The following is a 12,904-nucleotide window of genomic DNA, read 5'->3' as shown; positions in this document are numbered from 1 at the left end:
AACGCTTGCATCAGATAATCTCTCAAAGATCGAGAGGGGACCCCTAACACGTATGTTATAACACACACACACACACACACACACACACACACACACACACACACACACACACACACACACACACAGAGTGTAATTCAGCCCCCTCTCCCAGGAGGCTCCCGAAGGCCTCGCCACATCCCCCCATCCCCCGATACCTGCCGTCTCCACCTCTTTCATGGAAATCCACCTACGTTTGATCTCCCCCTCTCCGCTCTTTCTTCCTCCCATCCGTCTCTCTCGGCGCCTCCATCTGCAACCAAAGCCGGTGAATTTAAAACGGCGGAGCGCTCTTAACCCCGCAGATGAAAAAGAGCTTTAGACAAAGAACTGGGAGAGAGAGCTTTTTTAAAAACCAGACGGCAGGGAATGAAAGGATGGTCGGAGTGGTGGGGAGAGAGGGGGCGCGGGGCTGAACGGACGGAGCGAATGATAAAACAAGCCTCGCTGAGGGTGCAGCTATTGTGGAGAACATGCAGCAGGCGGGAGCATCCAGACGGTGATGAGCGAGCGTAGTCAGAGAGGATGATGGGTAACGGGGAGAGGGAACAGTGTCGCGGCGGCGCTTTAACCAACTCTTCTCTCTTCCAGCTGCCTCTCCTGTGTGAACGGCTCCTTCCCGTGTCACTGGTGCAAGTACCGCCACGTGTGCACCCAGAACGCCAACGACTGCTCTTTCCAAGAGGGACGCGTCAACGTCTCCGAGGTAGGAATCAGGCTGCAGGGTGTCTGACATCATTCCTGTGGTGATACGCAGACGTGCGTTAATGCTCATAACAGTTGTGCAGGCAGGTTTTCCAGGATGTGCATGAGCGCTGTCGAGCACAGCGGTCGTACCTTCACAACCTTTCCCTTGCCTACCTCCAAAGCTAAAGCTAAATTCCTCATGGATGTAAGTCCTCCGCAGTTCCAGGACACAAATGCGGTTCCACTCCGTCTCATACTTGTGGACGGATTTTCTCCGTTATCTCCGTGCTGATTGAGGTTCTCCCTTGTCAGCGAACCTGAGTCACTGGCCTTTATTAATCGGCCGACCTTTATCCAATTACTTCCCCCTTTATCTGCTCCTTCAACCGGCGCTGCGCAGAAAGCAGAAGGCTAACATGCTAAAGCACAGCCTCCGTCCAAACCAGCACACAGGCCCAGGCTTCACGCCTCACAGAGCTAATGTTAGCGGATTAGCGCGCCCATCTGCACGACATGGGGAGCGCGCCGGCTAGCACACTCTGAGCTGAGAGAGGCCAGAGGGGCAACGGATGGATAAACAGGAAAAGCCCACTGCGGGGGGGGGGCAGTGAAGGCATGATGTGAGTTCAACATGGAAGAAGAAGCATAAGCAACAGCAGGACATAAGAATAAGAGCAGCAAATCTTACTGGAAGATCAGCACGGCCCCTGACGCGCGTTCAGAGGAGCGAAAACCAGGAAGAGGTGGACGTCTGATGGTGACGTGTGGCCGCAGAGACCTGTCCTGTCACCTCATCCGCCAAAAGAAACCACCGATCACACACTCCACCGGCGAATCCATGCTCACACACCCGCTTTGTCACTTCCGTGCACAAAAGTGTAAACATTCTGACAGCGGCACGCGCACACGATCGCGCGCGGCCATTCATCATCCGTTTCCGAGCTGCCATATCCATTAGTTCTGCTCTCGGTGCCCCAACGTGGACGGTTCCTCTGGGCTCGACCTCCCCCTCTCCCTTCCAGGACCTGGCCGTCTCTCCTCGTCCTCACGCCAGTTTACCACCCCTTCATCCTGTCATTTCCTCTTCCCTCCATACAGCGGGAGCAGGGCCGTGGCGAGAACAGGAGCGCCTCTTTATCTAGCAGCAACGTGGAAATGAGTCGTGGCGCCACCAGGGACGTGCACACATATGCTCACACCCTTAATTTAGATCTCAAACGACCCTTTCGGCCATACTGTAGCGCAACTCTGAATACAAATTGCAGTGTTTAACGCGGGAGGGATATCTGCTCCCCCGATGAGACATTTGTTGGCGTATTCGGCAGAAGCGGAGCAGACGGGATTAAATGAGACTCATCATCACTTTGCTGTGATCAAAGGTGGGAGATTGAAGGGTTTCGGGCCAGGTCAGAAGTTTCAACGCCTCCCGTGTTCTCCGTTCTGACTAATCAGGCCAGTTTTTTTTTATTCCGCATCACAATCGTTCCGTCTTTTTCTTGATTTTCCATTTTCCAGCCGCTGAATACCGAATACATTTAATTTAGGAAGTAAAGTGCATTTAAAAATACCCAGCAGGTCTGAATTTCCTCTTTGTGTAGCTTTTGTGGCTGACAGTATCTGAGTCCTGTGTTACCGTGGCAACGGGGAGGCTTGACACGTTGATGCGGATTCCATCGCGCGGAGGGAATATAAATGGAAGTGAGCCGAGAGCGACCGCGGAGAAAACAAACGCGACGAGTGGCATTTCCACACCGAACGCGTGCGGATCGGCGGCGCAGCAACGAAGTCCTCAAATTAAGGAGCAACGGGGCGGAAAATCACAGCGGCGGTGCTTCTTTATCATTAAAAACACAAAGAGGAAGCTCTCGCCTCCTTTAATCTCTGTCCGGCCGCTGTCCCTTCCTCTGGTTACCATGGTGAGCCAGAGGGCAGCAGCACCGGGCCGACGCCGCTCAGCTATGCTAAGGTGGCGGTCACCCCGATGCTGCCCCGCCTCTCGGCTCTTAGGGTAAATATTCTTCCTGCTCTCCGGGTTCTCCGGAACACGTTCCCTCCATTCTTGCTCCTCTTTGTGCGGCAACATTTTGAGCCATTAATGCCGTTAATTAGATGAGCGTGGAAATTGTTCCGCCGTCCTCGAGTTACTTGCTAATATTCCGGTGCTATAATGAAATTGAAAGATCAATTTTTTAATCTCTTGGCAAGTCGGCCCGTGAAGCCGCGTCCCGAAGGTGCGTCTGTGCAGTTATGCACGTTTAACGCATCACATTTTCCCTCTCAAGCTCCGCTGTCGGGTTCTGTGGGAGCGTTTTGCTCTAAATTTGGAGGCAGCACAGAAATACCCAGGCACCGCTCGTCAGGACTCACTCGGTGGCTGAAGGGGTTGTTTGTGATGGGACGGGGGGGGTGAAGGCCCTGGAGCGGGACAGTCTGGCCCGCCGTGTTTACCCAGACGCTGAGCGCAACACACGTGCGCACCAGAGAGCGAGGCGTCCGGCGGGCTGCGGGCCCGGGCCTCGCCGCGGGTGCTCGGGTTGTTTGCCTTCGCTGCTTTAGCGTGCACGTGAGAGAGAGACAGAGGGAGGCAGAGAGAGAGGCCCGTTTCACACGGACCTGATAAGCAGCCATCTGCCCCGGCCCGGCGAGTCTCACACCACTGACCCATCTGCTCCAGTTTCTGCTGATGCCGAATTTGGGTCGGCGCGGATATAATCCCGACTGATTCCGATCTGGGCAGGAACACGTGGCGGACTTCGTCCACAGATGTGAAGGAGAGCGCACGTGCTGGTTCCAGATGAACGGGACTGTTCTCACATGTGAATGTTTAGGCTGAGCGGAACGGACGCGGGGTCGGGGGAGAGCACGGCGCTGAGAGGAAGGGTGAAGGGCGCCCGTCTCACCCGTCTAACCAGCTTCTCCCACAACTTGTTGGCGCTTGTTCAGCAGCCGGTTATGGTTTCCCCCCTGTTTGGGAGATAAGCGTGGAATTATCTCAGTCTCCTCTCCATCCCTCTGACGTGTTAGTGGAAGCTGTGGTGAACTGAGCAAGTGTGAGCGTGTGTTGCGCAATCCCCACCGGGTCGAGAATCATCGAAAAAGGAGTGAAGAATGAAAGTGCCGTCCAGTATCAGCTGGTGGGGCCCATCCACGCGGCGCCGCAGTCACACGAGAGCATAATCAAGAGAGGGGTTTGCACAAAAACTCGCGCTGCGCTCACGGCACGTGCACAGCAATGTGCACGTGCGAGAAGCGATTCAGAGTTCCCAGCGGTTTAATTATTCAGGCTGTATTAAATCTTTATCTCCGTAGCCCTCGCAGCCAGCCCACCTAATGGTGAACGCAAATGAATATTACATTTTCACCATGAAGCCGCGCACACGCGCACGTGCGCGTGTTAGTGAGAGGAAGGATAAATGCAGAGTCACTGAGGGGGGGAGGGAGATGCACGGACAGATGAATAACTGTGCCGAGTAAGCTGATGGTAAAAGAAGCTGAAAGTGCAGGATGAGAGTGTGTGTGTGTGTGTGTGTGTGTGTGTGTGTGTGTGTGTGTGTGTGTGTGTGTGTGTGTGTGTGTGTGTGTGTGTCTGTCTGTGTGTGTGTCTGTGTGTGTGTGGATGGGGGGTCTGACATGCAGTGAGACTCATCAACTGTCTCTCTCATGCTGGGCTCCCTTCATGCTGTTTCAGGAAAGTTATTTTTAGCCTCCTCGTGCGACGTCACTTCACCGCACACGCTGGTCCGGCGGCGGCGGCGTCCGTCAGACGAGTCGGCGCCGCGGCGGTGGCTGCCAAGTCCACCAGCGCTCTTGTGGAGCTTCGCTGGTAAATGCGGCGCCCTCTGACATCAGCGAAAAGGTTTTGGGCGCCGCTGACATACCTGGGTTAGCGCATGAACGCGGCGCCGGGAGTCCCGCCTCGACCTTCTTCTGCCGTCTAGAATTCCACAAGTTCGGGGAACAAACGGGCTCAGTTGTTGAACCTAATCAGACGCCACCGCCGCAGCTTCCTGCTCCGTCTAAGATCTGCGGCGCAGGTTTGTCTGGAAGGTTGCTGATTCCAGGATGTTGCCTGGCTCCCTATAGAAGGTGACACAGATACTGTATATACACGCTGCAGCTATAGGAAGGAGCACGTCGTGGTGGTTCCACCGCGCTCCCCGTGATCTGCACTGAATTATATTCACGTCACACAACATCCCTGCATGCACTTTAATTCACTCCTTTCTTCAGTCGCTCATCCCCCCCCACCCCTCGCTCTTTCAGCGTGCGCTTTATCGCCATCTCTCTCTCTGTTAGGACGTGGGCGGACAGTCTTTCAGTCCCTTTCAAGGTTCAAAGCCCCTTTCCTTCGCTCGCTCGCTCCTCTCACTGTTTTATGCGCCGTCTCCCTATTAAAATGTTCTCCCTCTGCAGAAAGTGCGTGAAAAGCGGTGTGCTAATGAGGCTCCCCCAACGTGGAGCAACATACGTGCACGGCACACCCTACAGCTCTGTTATTAGCAGATGCAGGTGTCTGTCCTGTTAGGGGACACGCGGACACATGGCCTTTCGCCTCGTGTTCTCCATGTAACCAACACAAGCCTCAAACAACAAAGGACGCGTCGTTAGCTAGCTAGCATGCAGAGAGGGAAAAAGGTGTCCATTGATAATGTATGTTGGTTTTATTAAAGCTTCGGCTTCAGGAAACTTCATTAAATCTGGGTAATTATTGAGGGCTGATGCCTTTTTAAAAATAGCCTCTCAGTTAAAAATAAAACAGGATCACGGAAGCTAATTAGCAAAGATGTTGACGGAAAGTCAAATAGAATTAAAAAGTGGAAATGTTAAAGCTTCTATAATCTCTTCTTAATGCTTTAGTCAGGACGTCCTCCCCGTTTTTAATTAGACAACCTAAATATCGCTGCTCCCTTTATCTCCAATCCCCTGTTTAGTGGAATTCTGTCATTTTATTTTCTTCACCCCCCCCTCTGAAGGTCTCTGTGTGAGGACTCAAATATGCGTCTCTCATGGCCCCCGCCAGGGTCCCTAACAACCAGAACATGTGACACACCGTGTCATGTATGTCAGTGGAGATAAAAGGTTGACCCAGTGCCGTATATTCTGATGTAATATTAATGTATGGGGCAGTGAAACACGCCAGGATGGGACTTTTGCCGTGGGGGGGGGGGGTGATTTGACGGGCGGAGAGGGACCTTTGAACAGTTTTCATGCACCCCTTTGTCAAACCCAGATCACACACACACACACGCACAGCCCCCCTCATTTGTGCCAGCGTGCCACCCCCACACTCCCGTGACCGTACGTGCCACCTCACCCCCCCCCGGGTTCGCTGTATCGCTTTACTTCATTATTTAGTGTGTTATTTTTTTCCTCCACACTGATCTATAGCCCCCCACATCACAGAGGGGGATAATTAATTATGGATGGACTCAAGACGGTGGGGGAATAAAGGGAGTTTTGGGTTGGGGGGGGGTGTGAGGATCTTAAAAAAAAAGAGCAGATACCCACCTCATTACATATGCGCAGTGTTTTTGGAGCTTTATTAATTTATATCTTGTCAGGCTTCCAAAGCCGTTAGAAGTCCTGTGTGCGCCCCCCCCCCCCCCCCACATTTTTTTCTATTTATATAGCATCCAGCTTCAACGTTCGACCCCCCTCGTTGTCCCTGCCCCCACCCATCCTACAGTACACTGGCTCCTGATGTTATCTCACCTTGTGCACATCTGCATCGCCCACAGACCTCCTCATTATCTGCTGCTGGCGGATGTTAAAAGGTGCTTTGTTCACTTGCTCCTGGTGATAATCCCCCACCCCCCAGTAACGGGGGCGTCTCAGATCGGGATGTCACCGCCTTCATACCTCACATACGGACGCTTTGGAGCTCTTGTCTTATGGAGGTCTGAGCTAAACGTGGATAGAATCAGCCTAAAGCTGCTTCCTGAAACGTTCAGTTAGAATCTACATATGTATATTTGCCCCCACCGCTAACAAGTGAGAATTATGTACACGCCCAAGGCGGCCGGGCGAGCAGCCGCAGTTAAGTGAAGGCAAACACGTTAGAAAAGCCTTCTGGTGCCACACAGACGCGTCACGTTTCAACGTTTACGCTCTTCAAAGCTCTTTTTTTTTACGGTGGATGTACCTCTCCTCGGCTCCGCGCTCACAAACAAAGACTTCTAAATTTGGCGGCAACGGTTTTAGTTTAAACACGCACACGAGGACGTCAGCCGCGCCGAGGCCGCCTTGAAAATAGAGCAGATGTTTTTTTCTGTGTGTGTGTGCGTGTGTGTGTGTGTGTGTGGAGCGTCTGCGGCGTGCATTCCTCCACGCGTCGTCTCATTTAACACACACGGAATCTTTCTAGAAATACGGGCGGGAGAACAACAACAGGTTGTTGGGCTGTGCATCAGGAGCGCGTTCCGTCCATGTCCCGTCCATGTCCCGTCCACGGTCCGTCCACGTCCCGTCCACGTCCCGTCCACGTCCCGTCCATGTCCCGTCCATGTCCCGTCCACGTCCCGTCCATGTCCCGTCCACGTCGAGCCTCTTCACATCAACGGGATGGCGGCTCACATCTGCTCACCAGCCCCCGTCTTCCTCCCATGTGGGGGGGATTCTATTGTTCTGGTTCCGTATATCCTCCATTTTGACGCTCCAACGCTGGCGTTGGACTCTTGGACATTTTCCCCGACTGTTTCCGGTGAAACTTTGTGTCGTTTGTCGTAAAACCGCCACCACTGATGTCACGAGTCGCCCCGTTCTCCACGGGAGCAGGCTGTGTTGGACCCGTTACGCTAACGGAGCATCGGTGTCTCGTGGTAACGATGCGGAGGGATGAATAAAGGAAAAGGAAGTTGGAAATTTGGCAGCAGGAGAAAATGACAAAGAGACAGCTGAGCTGACACAAAGTCGATATTGGGATGAATAAAACATCGGCGAGCTGCAGCCTGTGCTAGAGGCTAGGCTGGTGCCCTGCTAGTTAGCTTCAGTGCAAGTAGCCTCTGTTCTTTTTTTCACAGCTTAAAGGAAGCTTTATTTCAAAAGGCAGGAACAGGAATCACTCCCTGCTGTCTTCTCCTGTCTCTGGCTACATCTCCAACCCCCCCCTTCATCAATTTTGGAGCATTGTGTGAGGCTCCAGGCAGTTAATTAACTGTGATGTTGTCGGGGCTGCTGGGCGACGTGGTCTGGATGAAGCCTGGCCTGTAGGCTGGATGGCGGGGGGAGATAAAGACAGAGGAAGGGACACGAGGATCCGGGCCGATCTCATATGTTTCCCTCTTTCTCATCTTTTTCTTCTGAACCTTCTTGTTCCCTCACATCAGCCGCTGTCTGACTTCCTTGTTCCGCTTTGCTCTGTTCCCAATTAAACCCCCCCCCCCACTCTTCTTCACTCCTCTCTACTCCCTTTTACTCCCATTTCCAGCACACCTTCATTTCCTCCGCCCTCTGCCATTCCCTACCCCCTCCCCATCCTTCCTATAGAATTCCCAGCTCTCATTATGTCTCCTGCATGTGTTTGTGTGTGATCAGACACAAGGCCGGGGCCACGCAGCCTAATGAACAAACTCCAGCATTGTGCTCGGGCCCCCGGGGACACGCCGGAGCTCCTAATGCGCCACAGCTCAGAGCAGAGGAGGGAAAAGAAAAATTCACTGACACGCAGCCAGATAACTGCTCAGAGGAAAAGCTGCAGCAGCCAGAGGAGTCCAGGCGGCCGCTCTGGCTCGCCGTGCCGTGAATATTTTACAAGGATCCGCTCGATGTTCTGGCGTCCAAAGCTTTTCTGACCCGTCAATATGTTGCGCTGTCTTGCAGCTCAAACTGGCAGAACCGGCGCCGACCTCTGACCCCCTTGTTACGCACGGCTTATCTTATTTTGGCAAAAATGATTTGATTTGATTTTGTAGCTTTAAACACAGTGTTGTCGGCTCCCGACTGCTTTTTTTTTTTTTCTTTTCTCCTTATTTCACTCGGAGTCCAGAGAGAAAAATGCCTGAAGTTTTCCTTCTGGATCCCCTGTCTGCCACATATCTTGTGTGATTCATTTAACGGTGTCTCCGGGTCGTAAAATGCGATTTTTCAGCAGAAATCTGATTTGTTGTCCTTTTGGCAGGAAAAAGTACATGGCGGGCTCGGTTCGTTCCAACCAAACTTAATTTATGTTGTACCAAATCTGTCACTGTCCTCCCCCTCTTTTGCTCCCTCTCTCTTTCCTACACTGTTGACGGGGTTTGCGTCGCTGTCCAGCGAGGCCGTAATGACTTGATTCCTTCCAGCACACGCGCGCATGCATATCGAGGAAGCATTAGGCAGTGTTGCGTTCAAGAGCGAACGCTGACGCACGTTCATTCAGCGCTGGATTAAGGGGAAATATTTGTCCATATCTGTGCATCTGTGCATGGACGTCCTCCAGGGGTGCGAGCCAGTGGACGGACCTGACAGGACGAGGATGCTCAGTGCCATCTCACACACACACACGCACACGTGCGCGTCCGCTCGGCCATGCAGGCAAATCAAGTCCTTCAGCTCATTATTTCATTCCACATATGAACATGTCTTGCAAAGATGTAAATAGTTTTTAAATGGATATAATCTGTCCCGGCCCGTTAGAGTTCTGCCGTGCTCGAGGGTGGTTGTGAGGCGTTTGGATCTGGCCGGGGGCCTGCGGAATGTTTCACATGCCTGGAACACATGTGAGCAGTGAATCACAGCACAGCTCTTTAGGCTGAAGGTGTGAGAGGATCTGGCGCCGCCTCAGAGCCCTCAGCCAGCTTTCTTTTCTTCTCCCCCTTCATCAACAAACAAGGGTTTGGTTCCACCGCCCGTCTCCTCTGACTTTACTCAACCTCGCTGCCTCTTCTCTCCGCAGGACTGTCCACAGATTCTGCCCTCCACCCAGATCTACATCCCCGTCGGGGTGACCAAGCCCATCACGCTGGCTGCCAAGAACCTCCCCCAGCCCCAGTCTGGACAGAGGAACTATGAGTGCGTCTTTCACATCCAGGGCGAGACCCACAACGTGCCCGCCCTCCGCTTCAACAGCACCTCCATCCAGTGTCAGAAAACAGCGGTAAGAGTCCCGCCCCCCCCAGGTTGAGTCATACTGACAGATCAGTTGTGGGTGACCAGACCAGCACGAATGATACATTGAATTTCCACGTAGACTAAAAGCCTAAAAGGTCGTTTGGTTTGATTTGCCCCGTCCCAATCAATGCAGCTGGGTAACTGAATCATGATCCGAGCGGGGACATTGACGTGATCGGGGTTAAAGTAATGGCCTCCAACAGCTAATGACCTCCGTGGACACTAACATGCTCGTTGTTCTGATGGATCACCGTGCACCACTTGAACTCTGGCTTAGCCCCAAACTAGATAAATGCTCCAGTACTGAGCTTAACTCACTGGACAGATGTTAGGACTTCAGCTATGTAATGGCTGTATGAGTAATGTGTATGTTAAACAGGGATATCTTAAAGCACTTGTGGACGAAGGCTTAGGACCAGCGCCTTTTTATAGAAGTTTCTTTAATAAGAATCTGTATTTTGTGCTTGGAGGATTTTCAGGTGGGCCTATGAGTTTGTATACTTAGGTCCATGGCTCTTCTGCGTGTTAAAATAAGGTTGTGTGTGTGTGTGTGTCTGTGTGTGTGTGTGTGTGTGTGTGTGTGTGACAGATAAGAGGTAGCTAGCGTTGCGCTTCAGTGAGGCTGAAAATGTGAAAAGGAAGTGTCTCTGAACCTAGTTGAGAGCGGATTGATCATGTTTACACCTCGACTCCATACCCCTCTCCCTTTCTCTCACTTTTCCATCATTTTTTCCTGCCTGTCATTTTCCTCCAGCCTCTCTCTGCTTCCCTCCCTGCACCTTCCTCCTCACGTCTCCTCACCTGTCCTGTGCTTTGTCTCTGGCTATTTCTGGCTATGAGCTGGGATGAGAACTGGCGGTGTTAATTTTACTTGAGATGAAGGCAGATTAAATTAAAGTAGAAACACATTGAAGTCGTCACACCGAGCTAATAAGAATTTACACCTTAAAGAGCATAGCAACCACGCTTCATCCACGTGCTGCCGCTTCAAAAGTCTCCAGCGCAGAGATAAGCTATATGTATAATTAGCACACAAAGGGCAAATAGCAGCTTTCGTGTCTGTTTAGCAGCATGTTCCGCTGTGAGTCTGTGGGTAGCCGTTCTGACAGCTAGTACAGCATCTGATTCCATCTGTATTGACGAGTCGACTTAAGGTGTTGGCGCATGCTAGGAAGTTGTTTGTGAAGGCAGGGCTAATTAGCTTGTGATAGGGTTGTCTCTCCACAGAGATGTCTGTTTATTGACTCTTTATTGTAGCTGCAAGGCCAGTGCTAATCAGCAGCACAGCCCCAGCCAAAAGCCGAATTTCACCATTTGATGTCCGCATAGCAGACATGTTGGAAGCAATTAGCCCTGAGCTGTCAACGCTTAGCCCTTGTTAGCAATTAGCTGTGCCAGCTCGACTGCACGGTCAGATATCGATGCAGCGGCACATCAGCTCAAGACAAGGTTGTGCAGATATTCAGCGGATTAAAAAAACAAAAAGTTGCCGGCTCCATGAACATTTCTTTGGCAGAATTGACTCGGGCCTGGAACTATGAGTATAATTAGAGTACGTGTCAAGAATTATTAGGTTAGCCGTGTAGCCGCGGTGAAGTATTTAAAAAAGAAAACCAAGCCTGAAAAGCCTTTTTAAAGATGTTCGTATCTCTCCTCTCCATGCATGCGCCACCGTGTTTGCTCCTACTTTGACAGTGTTCAGCGCCAGCTTAATGAATCATGTATGACTCTGCAGTATAAATAAACTTCATTATGCTGCGTGCACAGCGCTGCTCAGGTTTGCAGGCACACAGCTTTGGGGATAGGGTTAATCAGTGGCTGCGTGTGCACGTGCATCCTCCAGTTTGCCCGGGGCTGTGGATCCCAGGATAGCCGTATGTTAACGTGTGCAGTTTCATTACACCACCGCCCAGGACGACTGCGGGAGGGTGGGATTGGCAATCAATGGAGCAAACGCGGGGGTGCTAATCCACAATTTAGCCTCCTGTTCATGATGCACACAAGCGGTCAGTGGAGTGCACTCACGTCCAAGAGAGATGAGGGCGCTGTTGCCCAGTGAGAGAGAGACGGAAAAGGAAAAGCACCCTCAGGTGGAGCCGGATAAATACAGAGCGAACAAAGATGGGAAAATGCCTACAGGAGGTAATGGCAGAGGAGAGCAGGGCACGTAGAACATAGCGATACGGAGCATATTAGCGGAGCAGACCATTACAGGTGTGGCGAGCGGTGAAAAGTGATCCAGAACACCACGGAAAGTTGGAGTGGGAGAGTGGAATTCTCCCCCGAGGGCCTGGTCGCTCCTATATGCAGGATCATCACTATTTAGAAAAGGAAATGATCCATCGGCTGGTCAGGGTATCCGTGGAGATCGGGTTCATGCTCATTTCCCAAAGTTGCCTCCTTTTACATTGAGCATAAAAGCTCGATACTCTCACATCGTGTCCTCTAACAAGAGCCTGTCAATATCCACTGTATATGTGACACGTGTGATATATGATAGTGGAACAGCAGCTCTATACTAACCCTGTTCAGTATCGACTGTCCATATCTGCATATGAGGGGAGAATATCGCTCCTCTGGTATTTGGGTCTAAGGTTACTGTACATAACATGAAGGGTGTGTGTGTGTGTGCATGTGTGTAAACTGGACAAAGCTGTAACTGTGACCCATTTGGGCTTGGTTGGTCCGTCGTCCGTCCTTTGTTCTTTCTTTGAAGTCAGATTGAAGCCAAACCTGAGAGAACGTTTTTGGAACCACCGTCTGCTGACGAAATGGCAGAATTTCCAAGGTCCCGTCGTGGGGAAAGAAATGTTACTGGAGTCATAAATAGACACTTCCTCCTATCCCTCAGAGCCAAACTAGCCCACATTACCACTGACACACACACGGAGCCGTGCGCCAGGCCTTATGGTTGCTGTTTACTCCGGTCAGCTGCAACCAAAGCAACAAGCTGCTGTCCACATTGGTTCTTTCCAGTTTTTTTCCCCTGACCTGGCCTTGGTGCTTCCTCGGTGTGTGGTCCAATCAGAGGCTGAGGTGAGGGCGCGGAGGCCAATGAGACGCTGAGCTGTAGGGTGGGAAAGTGTGCTCGGAG

General features: G+C 51.8%; 1 protein-coding gene across 1 annotated transcript in view; it reads left to right on the top strand.

Annotated features, from left to right (window-relative positions):
• The window catches only part of plxna1b (plexin A1b), a 122,381-nt gene that overhangs the window by 72,434 nt on the left and 37,043 nt on the right, over positions 1–12,904 (top strand). Inside the window, exons 9-10 of the mRNA XM_029826087.1 lie at positions 628–742; positions 9,596–9,796. Of these exons, the coding sequence (XP_029681947.1) occupies positions 628–742; positions 9,596–9,796 (316 nt within the window). The remainder of the gene's footprint in view (positions 1–627; positions 743–9,595; positions 9,797–12,904) is intronic.

Source organism: Takifugu rubripes, chromosome 19, assembly GCF_901000725.2.
Source record: "Takifugu rubripes chromosome 19, fTakRub1.2, whole genome shotgun sequence".
In the NCBI taxonomy this organism is placed as follows: Eukaryota; Metazoa; Chordata; class Actinopteri; order Tetraodontiformes; family Tetraodontidae; genus Takifugu; species Takifugu rubripes.
This window is presented reverse-complemented; position numbering and strand designations above follow the sequence as displayed.